The 13,801-nt window shown below is 40.3% G+C and overlaps 1 protein-coding gene across 1 annotated transcript in view; it reads right to left on the minus strand.

Annotated features, from left to right (window-relative positions):
* The window catches only part of LOC126132108 (salivary glue protein Sgs-3-like), an 89,670-nt gene that overhangs the window by 49,510 nt on the left and 26,359 nt on the right, over positions 1–13,801 (minus strand). The window contains exon 3 of the mRNA XM_049915178.1: positions 7,743–8,089. Coding sequence (XP_049771135.1) covers positions 7,743–8,089 — 347 coding nt within the window. The remainder of the gene's footprint in view (positions 1–7,742; positions 8,090–13,801) is intronic.

Here is a 13,801-nt window from a genome sequence, read left to right on the forward strand (position 1 = left end):
GGTTGTTTTTCATTCGAGACAATTTCGTAACGGTTGCTGTTGTCGCTGCCATGATGGAAATAATGAATAATCACTACCCTCTTTTTGTGTCATCCTTTATTAGTAAAAGGGCAGTCAACTGACGAAATATGCGAGGGAGAAAAATGCAGATTTATTGTTTTGTACTGTTAAATAGGCCAACAAATTTTCAAGGTGGTGTATGATTAAAATTATTTGCAGATGTTTGGTATGTACTTACAGTTATAAGGATTTATAATCTGATCCTACTTTTTTTTGCTACTCAAAGCAAAATTTTTTAATGTCCATGTTCTTCAGCTTATGACTATTCCTGAAAAATGTGGCACCTCCTCGTTTCTCTATTTCTTTAGGTAACTGCATTTTGTAATTTCGAATTTGTGAATTGATATCTGTTATCAATTATGCATTCAGTAAAAAATATTGAAAGAGCTCAGTAAAACTAATCCCAAAATGTCTTTAATTTTTGTATTATGTAATTCCTGTACAGCGATTTTTAACAAGTTAATATATGTTGCATAACATATAAGATTTGTGATATTTGGGCTGTGGCGTGTCTGTTACATGTTTATATATTTTTCTGAATAAGAAATTATTTGATGATTTTTAGTTCTTCAAATGTAACTGCATCTGCTGAAAATGTTTTAAGAGCACCATTTACAGAGTATATCTAGATACACTGAGACACAGTTACAGTAGTTTGTGACTTGGACTCTGAAGCATGGTGAAACTCTGCAGTTTTCACATAAGAATATTAAAATTTTATGCAGAGAAACTTCAAGCTTTTGAGTGATGTTTATGAAGATTGGTTTACATAAATGCAAGTACCACACAGAGAACAAAGCAGAAGAGACCTATAAATTGGTTTTAGTCTACTCTGCTCATTGGAGTAAATGCAGAGTTTCTAAGAGTGGGGAGGGTACAGGATGGCCAAAATAAAACTGGCCCAGAAAATATTTCATGCACCTTAAGATAGGCAGCACAACTTCTATCATTTGCCCCATGTGAGGAAGATGTAATCCGAGTAGCGTGTCTTAAGGTGCATGAAATTATGTACTGTACTGTGGAATTGAATATATAGCTGAAATACGTCTTCTTAGATACAGGGTTGGCAAAATGAAATTGTCCTAATAAATTTTTTATGCGCCTTAAGATAAACAGCCCAACTACCATCTGTCCAATGTGAGGAAGATGTAAGCTGGAGAGTCTGTCATAAGACGCATGAAATATTTACGAGGACAATATCTTTTTTCCACCCTGTATATAAAAAGACATATTTCGACTATATTGTTTGTTCCACAGTACATATTCAACACATGATGTGGCTACTATATAGTGAAACGGTATGTGATTCTAAGTTAACCATATAACCTCCCTAGGGAAAACATATGGCATGTGTATACTTTATGAATAACAGTCCATCAAATGACTGTTGTTATTTTCATTTACTTAAACTTATTTCAGAGTAGAATCTCCGTTTGTGTATTTTTTTTCTTCAAAACTCAACAGAGCCTTTCACTTCGTTCATTTGAAGTAGTTACACCTGTGATTTGCAGTCTGCACTAAAATATAGTCAATACACCGTCTTTCATAAAATATTTATCTTCTTGTATATCTGTGAGCTCAGTGCAACTATTAGGAAGTTAGTAAAATGAAATTATGAAAGTGCTTTAAAGGAATATTTTATGTATAGTGTTTTATGTGACATTTCATTTGTAATTTCGTATCCTTCATTTTCATCTTATGAGTCCATATCTTCTGACCTTTTCAAATTGCTTTTACACCTGAGAGCTGTGTACTTCAAGTTATAAGATTCAGTTTTGCTTCTAGTATTTTGAAAGCCACCAGGATATTTCTGCTACTTGCTAACAAAATCTAATTTTGGAAAAACCTCCAGCGAAGTTTGTTAAGGATCCCATCGTCAAGTTCTTCCTATTATGCATTTCTTAGTAAGAACTGTCACACAAATAAATAAATGTGTTCCACTTCTTAACTGTTTGATGGAAAGTTATTCACATGCTGTGAATTTCCAAAGACGTTATTTTAAATCCACGTGCTTTGCGTACAGTTCATGATAGCGGACTTTTGTTACAGACAGGGAACGTCACCAGTTAAGCAATTGTACGTTCTAGCAATCATTTCACCGATATCTCAATTTTGTGATCCATATTTTTATTATTACTTCTTTGTTAAATATAGTTAAATCGACCCAATAAATACATTATTTACACAACAGCAAAACATCATGGATGTCTTTACTTTCTTTTGAACACGTATCAAAATGTCAGTCTACTGCACAGTGCAGTATTTAAAGCTCTGTCTCTCACACACACACATAATAAATTAATCTTTGGCATTGTAATATTTAAATAAATAACGATGAGATGCTGGAAGCGTTCCTTGGAATAATATGAAGGTTATGACTTGTGATGATGACAGGAGTGTGGTCACCATCTGACGTGTGGCTACGTGAGGACGACACTCTGTGGCTCTGTAGTCGTCGTCATGCAGATACCCACATGGTATATCCCAACATCTGTAAAGAGAAGGACACTTTCAGCTTTTGGAATGTTTTCAAAGAAATATTTGTCAAATTAAATGTAATACAACAGAAAAAAATGTAATAACTTATCAGATACTGCATTAATCATCTGCTATCTTTGAATTCCATTACTTTACATGAATCATTTCCTATAAATCCCACTGAGATGAATCTCTGGAATATGGAAAGAAGTTAATGACACACACTTTGTATAACCACGTTACAGAAAATTGACTTACAACCAATAACATTATTTATACATCCTTGTGAATATACTATTATACAGAGTAGGAAGAGTTGACCAAAAATAATGTTTTTTATTCACTCATAAACGCCACTGTATTTCTCTGAATGTATTTAATATGCTCTGGTAAATTGAATACATATGTAACCAAGTAGATCAATCCTTCGAACGTTAGCGATAAGCCCTTTAAGTCTTTCGCGATATTATTTTAACTTTTAGTTCTATAATAATTGATTTTACTATTTTAATGCAAAGTTAAATGTTAGTAATTGAAAAGGATATAAATAAAAGAAGTACTGTGTAACAATTGTTGCAATGATACAGTTTTTTAGGGAGTTCATTTCATGAAAATTTAGCTCGAATTCTATGTAGATATAAGAATATATCTAGTAGTCGAGTTTCCCTCCAAAAGTAATCTTTTACTCATTAATGCATGAAATTGGGCACATGTCTACAAAGTGTATCAGTTGAATAAGGTCCGCCAGAAGAATGGCTGACTTCTCAGCAGCATTAACATCCAGACAAGGTGTATAGATAAAGAATTAATATCTACAGTCGATAAACTCAAGCAGTATACAAAGAACGCATTACATATGAAAACTAGACACCACTTTGATGGACAAATGGTTGAGAAAGGGTTGACAGTTCAGTACGGGAAGAAAGCCGACTCCCCACAGTTAAAGGTATAAAAAGGATAAAGCCAACCCTCGTGGTATACCATTTCTTTCACTCCAGAAAAACATCATAAATCGGATTATTTGACATCATAAGTAGTTATAATTAAGTATCTTGCCAGTTTGCGTGGACCAAAATGCTTCATTAAGCCAACAGTGGCGGTTTTCTAAATTCCGTTGTGACCTATTCATAAACATGAATAATATTTCATGAGCTCTATGTCATACAAGTGACCTGTGCTTGGAGGTACATCGAGTTGGCGAATAGTCTTGGTTTGGAGCTAAATGTGAGCAATTTATGTAATTGTATCCATGCTGTAATATTATGTTTCCTCCCTTACTAGTAATAAACACCTGGTATAAGTTTATTCCGTCTTGCTGTTTCTGTGAGTGGCATAACATAAAATAAGACATCAAAACATTCTGCTGTTCCTCTGTGATATATCTGCATTAAACAGTATGTGTAGACTATTCGAGCTACAGTAGGTGTAACAGCCAATTGTAAGGAAAATTTTTTGTTGTCATGTAGTAAGCCTCAATCTCAAGAAACTATAACACGCAAAAAATTACTGAGTAAACCAGTCATAATAGCTGCAAGGTATGATATGGAAGTCTGTTATTTTGAGAGGACAGTTAAGGGGCTTTGGGTCTGTCTATCCCTACTATCGTGGTACAAGGTGGCAAAGGGAAATGTGAAATGTTAAAGTAATATCATAGATAACTGCGATCTGAAAAGTAACTGGCGCCTTTATCCCAAGCCATCATGCAGAGTTAGATGCATCTCTTCCTACTCCAACATATGAGCGCTTTCGATTTTACTAAAATGACGATATTCCCGCCTTGTGTGTTTCCAGCCTGATCAGCTAAAGTTTAGTTCCTCTGGGCCGAGTGCTTTCAGCATAGGTTTGTTTTTCCCCACACGAACAATGAATATGTTTCTTAAACGACAATGCAGCTGACATCTCGGCAATTTTTGGCTGCTTTCAGGCTCTGTGGGAGGGCTGCACGCTCATTTGGGGCGGTATACGCTGGGCAGAGTGGCTTTGTGCCTCTGTGGGAGGGCTGCACAGTCATCTGGGATGGCATATGCTGGGCAGAGTGGCTTTGTGACTCTGTGGGATGGTATATGCTGGGCAGAGTGGCTTTGTGACGTTGTGGGAGGGCTGCACAGTCATCGTCATCTTGGGTAGTATATGCTGGGCAGAGTGGCTTTGTGATTCTGTGGGAGGGCTGTGCAGCCATCTGGGATGGTATATGCTGGACAGAGTGACTTTGTGACACTGTGGGAGGGCTGCACAGTCATTTGTGTGGTGTATGTTGGACAGAAAAGCTCTGTGAGAGAAAGCACTGCCCACTTTATCACATGACACCTTGGCACCAAACAAGTCCAGTATACGTTTAAAACGTTTGAATGGTGTTTCTTTTTGTTTTTATTGGCTTAAACTCGCCGAACGTAGTTTTTGTGTATGTCATTTTTTTTTCATGAGAACGCCAGGAGACGAGAGAAGGAAATTTTTCTAGACTTCTGCAGACGCTGGGGTAAAACACTTCTGTGATCTCTAGGACGAGACTTCGCTGTAGGATGAGAGAAAATAATTTGGTTTCTGGATGCTTGCTGTGTAAGTGCTGCTTCGCTTCGATGGTTGAATTGAACGATGAGTTCCAATCAGGTATCATTGGATATTAGGGTCCTCTCTGTGGTATTCGACTTATTCTTTGCAGCAATAATTACCTACTCACAATTTGGTGATTCGTGAGTGCATTTCACCTCAGTAAATCTTGTGCATGTGCTTCCACATTCTTCATTGCAGTGTCAGTTAGTAACTCCTTTGTATGCCTACCTAGTACCTCCATTCACAACGTAGTCAATTCAGTTGTTCCTTTAATATCAGTGTACGTCAGTGTGTGCAAGTCTTTTAATGACTGGACTTTTCCATTAAATGGATAGCTAGGGAGGCCGTGAAATTATTGCTGTTCTGTAATTTTGCAAGCTTGGCATTCATTGTACATTTATGAGGGTCCTTTTCCTTTCAGTCTGTTCTGCTAACCTTAAGTATCTGAAGAAATGGAGAGAGGCGGGGCGGGGGGGGGGGGGGGGGGGTCTCTGTCAGAAGACCTAAATGATATCAGCTACGGCTAGCTGATCGATACTCAACTCCAGCAACCTGCAAACGGTTGTAGTGGCATCACTCTGTGCGCAACTTCTTAATAATCGTGGAGCAATTATTCTCTTCACCATGTTCACTTGCTACTTATAACAATGATGGCTACTGATCGATCTTTACATTTGAAGACATCATATCATCCTGTTCCATCTTTTTACGCCATCATGGCATGACAGAATTTCGAACATATGTCCAGCTGTCAACAAGAAACCACCAGAACTGAATGCACTCAGTAAGCACCAGAGAAGACATTTAAGCACTATGGACGTCAATCAGAAGGAGACTACGGCTGTGGGAAAGGAAGCTCACTGCAGCATCAGACCTAAAATTCACAACCACCCCTCGACTTCTCCACTGAGTTTGTAAGATTCACTAAAGCGAAGTTGTACACGAACTGAAACCATCAGGCCATATGGAGGAATAAATAACGATACCAGATTTGTTGGCCATCTTTTCCCATTGGATGAGGCTAATCTCCAAATTACCGGGCATGGGAATCAGAATTATTTTTTTGTACAGCGTAAAGGTTACAGTGTCGATGTGCCTTATAAACCCGAAATGCCATATAGACTTACTTCTGATGACGAGTGATGGAATGCAACAGCAGTTTTAAATTCGTTGTGAAAGAATGTTCAAATGGTTCAAATGGCTCTGAGCACTATGGGACTTAACATCTAAGGTCATCAGTCCCCTAGAACTTAGAGCTACTTAAACCTAACTAACCTAAGAACATCACACACATCTATGCCCGAGGCAGGATTCGAACCTGCGACCGTAGCGGTCGCGCGGTTCCAGACTGAAGCGCCTAGAACCGCTCGGCCACCGGCGGCCGGCGTGAAAGAATGTCAATGATGATATTTTGTAGTAACATTGCTATCCTCAGTGAAATTGGAGAAGCGTTGCAGGATCTGTTGAATGGAATCAGTATTCCACTGGATTCAGAACATGATTTGAGAATAACTGAAGAAAGTTTGAAGTAATGAGGAGTAGCACAAATGAGATTAGCAATTAATTCGGTGTCAAAACTGAGGACAACGAAGTAGACGAAGAAATTCCGCCAACCTGGAAGCAACGCAAGACAGGCGAAGTAAGGAGGAGATGAAAAGCACGTCAGCTCTGGGAAAGAGGCATTCCAGGATGAAGAAGACAACTAGTATCAAACATTAGCCTTAATTTCAGGAACAAATATCTGAGAAGGAACTTTTGGAGAATGGTAGAGAATCATGATCGTGGAAACCTGGATAAGAAGAGAATCGAAGCGTTTTGGTTGTGGTGCTATAGAAGGATGTTCGAAATAGGATGGGTTAATGATGGATGAGGAGGTTCTCTGCAGAATCGGTGAGCAGAGGAACATGTAGAAAAGACTGATAAGAAGAAGAGGATGATAGGACACATGCTAATGCATTAAAGAATAACCTCCATCGTACTTGAGGGAGCTATATATGGTAAAACTGTAGAGAAAATACAGAGACTGAAATATATGTAATAAATAATTGAGGATATTCGTTACAAATGTCACTGCGGAATGGAGCTTGACACCACAGAGGAATTTGTCATTCGTCACATCAAACTGCTCAGAAGACTGACGATTCTTAAAACGTAAATGAAAATTGTTGTTGTTGTGGTCTTCAGCCCACACGCTGGTTTGATGCAGCTCTCCATGCTACTCTATCCTGTGCAAGATTCTTCATCTCCCAGTACCTGCTGCAACCTACATCCTTCTGAATCTGTTTAGTGTATTCATCTCTTGGTCTCCCTCTACGATTTTTACCCTCCACGTTGCCCTCCAGTACTAAATTGGTGATCCCTCGATGTCGCAGAACATGTCCTACAAACCGATCCCTTCTTCTAGTCAAGTTGTGCCTCAAGCTCCTCTTCTCCCCAATTCTATTCCTCATTAGTTATGTGATCTACCCATCTAATCTTCAGCATTCTTCTGTAGCACCACATTTTGAAAGCTTCTGTTCTCTTCTTGTCCGAACTATTTATCGCTCACGTTTCACTCCATACATGGCTACACTCCACACAAATACTTTCAGAAACGACTTCCTGACACTTACATCAGTTAATTGAACTATGTTTTCGTATGATGAGAGACTTACTCTTGCCACAGTACTTGGCACAGTAGACGTGCCCCGGGTTTGAGTAGGTGACGTGGTCTGTGCCACAGACGGGGTTGTACTCGTTGGTGGTGGGGCAGTTGCAGTTCTCGCGCGTGGAGCCACTGCCGGTGGTGGTGGCGGGGCTGGTGGTGCGCGGCACGTACTCGATGGGCATGGAGGGCCGATCGAAGATGAACAGCTCGTCGTAGTCGACGTAGGGCGGCCGCGTCTGGCGGCGAGGCTGCTCAGGCTTGGGCGTTGTCGTGATGAAAAGCGGCCTGCCCCAGCCGCCTGGGTAGCGCGTGCTGCGGCCTACCTCGTTAGCTGACGTGCCCCCAGCCAGGAACCTGCGAACCAGTTGCTGTGTCATAAATAGAGTTGTAAAACTACTTGAGGCTGCATTAGACTACCATATAAGTAAACGTCGATTATGGTAATCTTCCCAGCAGTTTTCGTCAGCTAGAGTCGTGCCTGTGTTACTTGTATGTTGGGTGTGTTGCATATCCATTGGGTGTTACCTCATTACGTCTACATCCATACTCTGTAAGCCACCTGACGGTGTGTGACGGAGGGTACCTTTAGTACCTCTATCGGTTCTCCCTACTATTCCAGTCTCGTATTGGTCGTGGAAAGAAGGATTGTCGGTATGCCTCTGTGTGGGCTCTAATCTCTCTGATTCTATCCTCATGGTCTATTCGCGAGATATGCGTAGGAGGGAGCAATATACTGATTGACTCTTCGGTGAAGGTATGTTCTCGAAACCTCAACAAAAGCCCGTACCGAGCTACTGAGCGTCTCTCCTGTAGAGTCTTCCACTGGAGTTTATCTATCATCTCCGTAACGCTTTCGCGATTACTAAATGATCCTGTAACGAAGCGCGCTGCTCTCCGTTGGATCTTCTCTATATCTTCTATCAACACTATCTGGTACGGATCCCACACTGCTGAGCAGTATTCAAGTACTGGGCGAACAAGTGTACTGTAACCTACTTCCTTTGTTTCCGGACTGCATTTCCTTAGGATTCTTCCAATGAATCTCAGTCTGGCATCTGCTTTACCGATGATCAACTTTATATGATCATTCCATTTTAAATCACTCCTAATGCCTACTCCCAGATAATTTATGGAATTAACTGCTTCCAGTTGCTGACCTGCTATATTGTAACTAAATGATAAGGGATCTTTCTTACTATGTACTCGCAGCACATTACACTTGTCTACATTGAGATTCAATTGCCATTCCCTGCACCATGCGTCAATTCGCTGCAGATCCTCCTGCATTTCAGTACAATTTTCCATTGTTACAACCTCTCGATATACCACAGCATCATCCGCAAAAATCCTCAGTGAACTTCCGATGTTATCGACAAGGTCATTTATGTATATTGTGAATAGCAACGGTCCTAAGACACTCCCCTGCGGCACACCTGAAATCACTCTTACTTTGGAAGACTTCCCTCCATTGAGAATGACATGCTGCGTTCTGTTATGTAGGAACTCTTCAATCCAACCACACAATTGGTCTGATAGTACATATGCTCTGACTTTGTTCATTAAACGACTGTGGGGAACTGTATCACTTTCCTTACGGATGTGATCAATGTATTACTACATTACCCTAAAAACCGGCAGTTGTGAACCGTCTAGAACCTGAGTGAGGATGTATAAAGCGCTTGATAACCTATGGAACATTTTCGCTCTACATATTTATCCTCCTGTCTGTCACTTAAAACTAGAATCCGTCAATGTTTAATTCAGGTTGTATTCGAAAATTGTTTATTTGTAATGTTAAACAGAGGGATGTTGTAGTAAAGAAAATAAAACACGATTCTCCAGTTAAAACTTCCTGGCTGAGACGCCATGGTCCGTGTATAGCACGCCTCCCTGATATTGTATCTCCAACTGCATGAGGCATCTTCCAAGGTACTGAACACGGCCTCTCAGCACGGAAGTTTTAACTGAAGAAGGTGCTGGCCGTGAAAGCCTACATTGTAAGACAATACGGACTTCTCATACAGCGCCGGAAAACGCAATTTCCTCAACAGAAAGCTAAAAAAAAAAAATCAAACATCCTTTCAATACTTTGTCGAACTTACGTAATCTTGTTTCTGCTATTTATAAACAACTTTCGCATTTATCAGTAATAACAGGAAAGTCTTGCCTTTGATCATGCTGAAGAACGATCTATTGCGTACGAATAACAATAATAATTATATAAATGCTTTGATGTTCGTGCATGTAAACTGTACGTGAATCGAAAGTAATTGCTTTGGTTACATAAAAGTTCAGAAGCTACGCGATCAACTAATTTTTATTATTTATAAAATGCAACTTATATTGCTTAAGGAAATAAAATACACAATGAACTAACATTGAATGATGTGTGGTTCTAATTAGGTGCAAAACAAACAACCAAACAAAGAAAAAATAAAGAGAAGTCATCTGCTGCATGTTTCTCTCTTACACATTCATTCACGTTTCTTTTCTACATGTGTTACCAATACTACCGGTAATCCTACCATTTACTACATCATTTATGTAGTGTTCCAAAACAATGAATTAATCCACCTCAGGAACATGACAGACGATCGTGTATTGATTTTCAAGGGAAGTGTGCTACTATCGATGCCGAAACAAGGAATTTACAAAAACGTTCACAGCATGCACTATTTAGCAATTCCTGAAATATTCCAAGCTATTGATTCCTCAGTTCATTATACGCACTTGAATTATCTCTTGTCTGCATACTTTTGTTGCTCGCAGCAGTGTGTATTTATTTTTAAATGAAATCACTTACGCCACCATGTTCTTTCTGTTTCGTGTAATTATTTTATAAAGAGACGCTGACGAAACAGGTAAGTCGAGTAATAAAGTGCGAGGCTGCATACCCCATATCACAATCTTTGGAAGCAAGTCCTTTTCACATACTAACGTTTTTGTTACTGGTTACGATGCAAACTTCCGTCATTTCATAGAAAACATAACCAAATCGACTGAGAAAATAACAAACTTATTATGTAAACGTGTACGAAAAAAATATCATGCACACTGATAAGCCAAAACATTATAACCACTGCCCACTACGACGTTGGATGCCGCCTGGTGGCGGTGGAGGCACGGACAAGGGATCACCCCTAGCGAAGATATGGGTTGTCAATGGCGAAATCCATTGAGATAAGCAACTTTCCAAAAGAGTAGATTATTTTATACAGAACCTGTGAACGATTATCCCGAAAACGGCGAAGTTCATCGAATCCATTCAGCCCACTAGATCTTTAAAATACCGAGATGATTGGAGTGCCCTGCCCATAATAAACCGAACGTTCACAATTGCAGAGAGATCCGGCGACCTTATTGGCCAAGGTAGGGCCTGGCAATCATGAAGACAATCAATTATCGCCGTGTGCAGGCGGGCATTGTCTTGCTGAAATGTTACCCCATGTTCGCTTGCCACTGAATGGCAACAAAACGGGGCGTAGCATATCGTACGGCTGCGCCGTAAAGACGCCATCGATGACAACCAATGAAAAAGAAATGGCTTCCCCGACCGTCACGCCCGATTGTTGGACCGTATGGCAGGGGACCGTCAGATTGGAATCCCGTAGCTGTCAGGGGCGTCTCCAGACACGTCTTTGCTGGTCGTCGGGCTCAGTTCGAAGCGAGACTATAAATGAAGACTGTTCTCCTCGAGCCAATGAGATTAAAGGCTGAAGCCGTGTCTGAAGACGCCCCAGACAGCAGTGAGATACCTCCCTGACTGTCGCATGCCATTCGGCCCTACAACGAGGAGAGATGGTCTGGGTGCGAATTTTTTTGATAGCAGGTTCCCTTTGCTTTTCATCCGCGGTACCCTCACAGCAAGGTAAAAGGGTTATACCCTCACAAAGGTATCACGGAATTTTTCCGCTAAAGGTCATATGTTGTATTATTAAAACAAAATGTCACAGAGTAAAAATATTGTCATTAGCATAAGAAATTTGCGAACAAGGGAAAATTTTCTAAGTCCTGTGTTCGTAGTTTAAAAAGTACATTGAAAAAGACAGTCAGTTAGTGAAAAACATTCATTAAACCATAGAATATAACTTAAGTTTCAATTAAACATCGAAACCAGTAACCAACTGGGGGCATATGCCTGCTTTAAAACGCATAATTAACCACACCTAATGCAACGTGTTGAAAGGTGGATGTAAGATGAACATCAACAAAAGCAAAACGAGTATAATGGAATGTAGTCGAATTAAGTCGGGTGATGCAGAGGGATTTAGATTAGGAAATGCGACACTTAAAGTAGTAAAGGAGTTTTGCTACTTGGGGAGCAAAATAACTGATGATGGTCGAAGTAGAGAGGATATAAAATGTAGACTGGCAATGGCAAAGAAAGCGATTCTGAAGAAGAGAAATTTGTTAACATCGAGTATAGATTTAAGTGTCAGGAAGTCGTTTCTGAAAGTATTTGTATGGAGTGTAGCCATGTATGGAAGTGAAACATAGACGATAAATAGTTTGGACAAGAAGAGAATAGAAGCTTTCGAAATGTGGTGCTACAGAAGAATGCTGAAGATTGGATGGGTAGATCACATAACTAATGAGGAGGTATTGAATAGGATTTGGGAGAAGTTTGTGGCACAACTTGACTAGAAGAAGGGATCGGTTGGTAGGACATGTTCTGAGGCATCAAGGGATCACCAATTTAGTATTGGAGGGCAGCGTGGGGGGTAAAAATCGTAGAGGGAGATCAAGAGATGAATACACTAAGCAGATTCAGAGGGATGTAGGTTGCAGTAGGTACTGGGAGATGAAGACGCTTGCACAGGATAGAGTAGCATGGAGAGCTGCATCAAACCAGTCTCAGGACTGAAGACCACAACAACAACAACCCTCACAGCACAGAGGTACGCCGACGATATTCTACGCACCGTTCATGGCACGTCTTACCGGACTCGCATTTCAGGAAGATAAAGCCCACCAACACACGGCGAGAGTTTCTACTGCTTTGTCTTCGTGCTTGCCAACGCCTTACTTGGCCAGCAAGGCCGCCGGATTTCTCTCCAATTGAGAACTTTTGGAGCGTTATGGGCACAGCCCTGCAAACATCTCGAGATTTGACGATCTAATCCGCCAATTGGACAGAATTTGGCAAGATGTCCCCCAGGAGGACATCCAACAACACAACGCCAAGCTGAATAACTGCTTGCACAAGGGACAGAGGTGGGCCAACGCGCTATTCATTTGCTCACTTACCGAATCTCTTTCCAATTTTTCTGCAATTGTTATCATTTGTACATCTGTACTTGTAAATCACATCTGTCGATTTCCGTCATACTCGTATAATTCCTTCGTGGTGCGTCGTTTTTCCTTTGCCTTAGAATGTATGTTAGTTTACAGGAGATTATTCTATTTTAAAAGATGTGAAAGCCTGAAAGCTACTAGTGTGGGTTTTAAGATAATTGAAACATGGCGATGGGACACGTTTACGCAGTTCTATTGGGGCACGTTTACACACTATTTTGAATTGTCATTCTGGTACTCCAGTCAAAGAAACTTTAAGACAACAGCACTTGGAAATGCAGTCTAAAAAAAGAAGGCACAAGAGGATAAAAGGCAGAAATTGCTAAGAAAGCTATTTGAACCTAGTGAATTGAAAGCAGAAAGAATTCATTCTTAGAGGGCAAGAACTGAAAAGGGCAAGAAATTTCTAAAAGCAAGAACAAGGAAAAACTTGATAGCCTACACTTCTGATGTCATCCTTCACGTTCAGCAGGTTTTCATCTGGTAACTCTCCATGCTCTCCTGTCTTCTGATATCCTCTTCAGGTCTGCGTTATTTCCTCTTCTCTCTATTCCGTCTATCATGTTGTTTCTCCGCCTTCCTCTCAAAGTCCTCTTACAAACTAGCACTTGCAAAGCGTCTGTCAACAAGCGCTCCCGTCTTAAGGAGTATCCCATTCAATCTCTGTTGGTCCATCACGACCAGGCGACATCGACTGGTTAAGTAATTGCCAATGTCAGTAAAATTCACCAACAGCCGTGTACTTTAAGATATTATTTTATTTTATTGTGA

This window comes from Schistocerca cancellata, chromosome 1 (genome assembly GCF_023864275.1).
Source record: "Schistocerca cancellata isolate TAMUIC-IGC-003103 chromosome 1, iqSchCanc2.1, whole genome shotgun sequence".
NCBI classification, from domain to species: domain Eukaryota; kingdom Metazoa; phylum Arthropoda; class Insecta; order Orthoptera; family Acrididae; genus Schistocerca; species Schistocerca cancellata.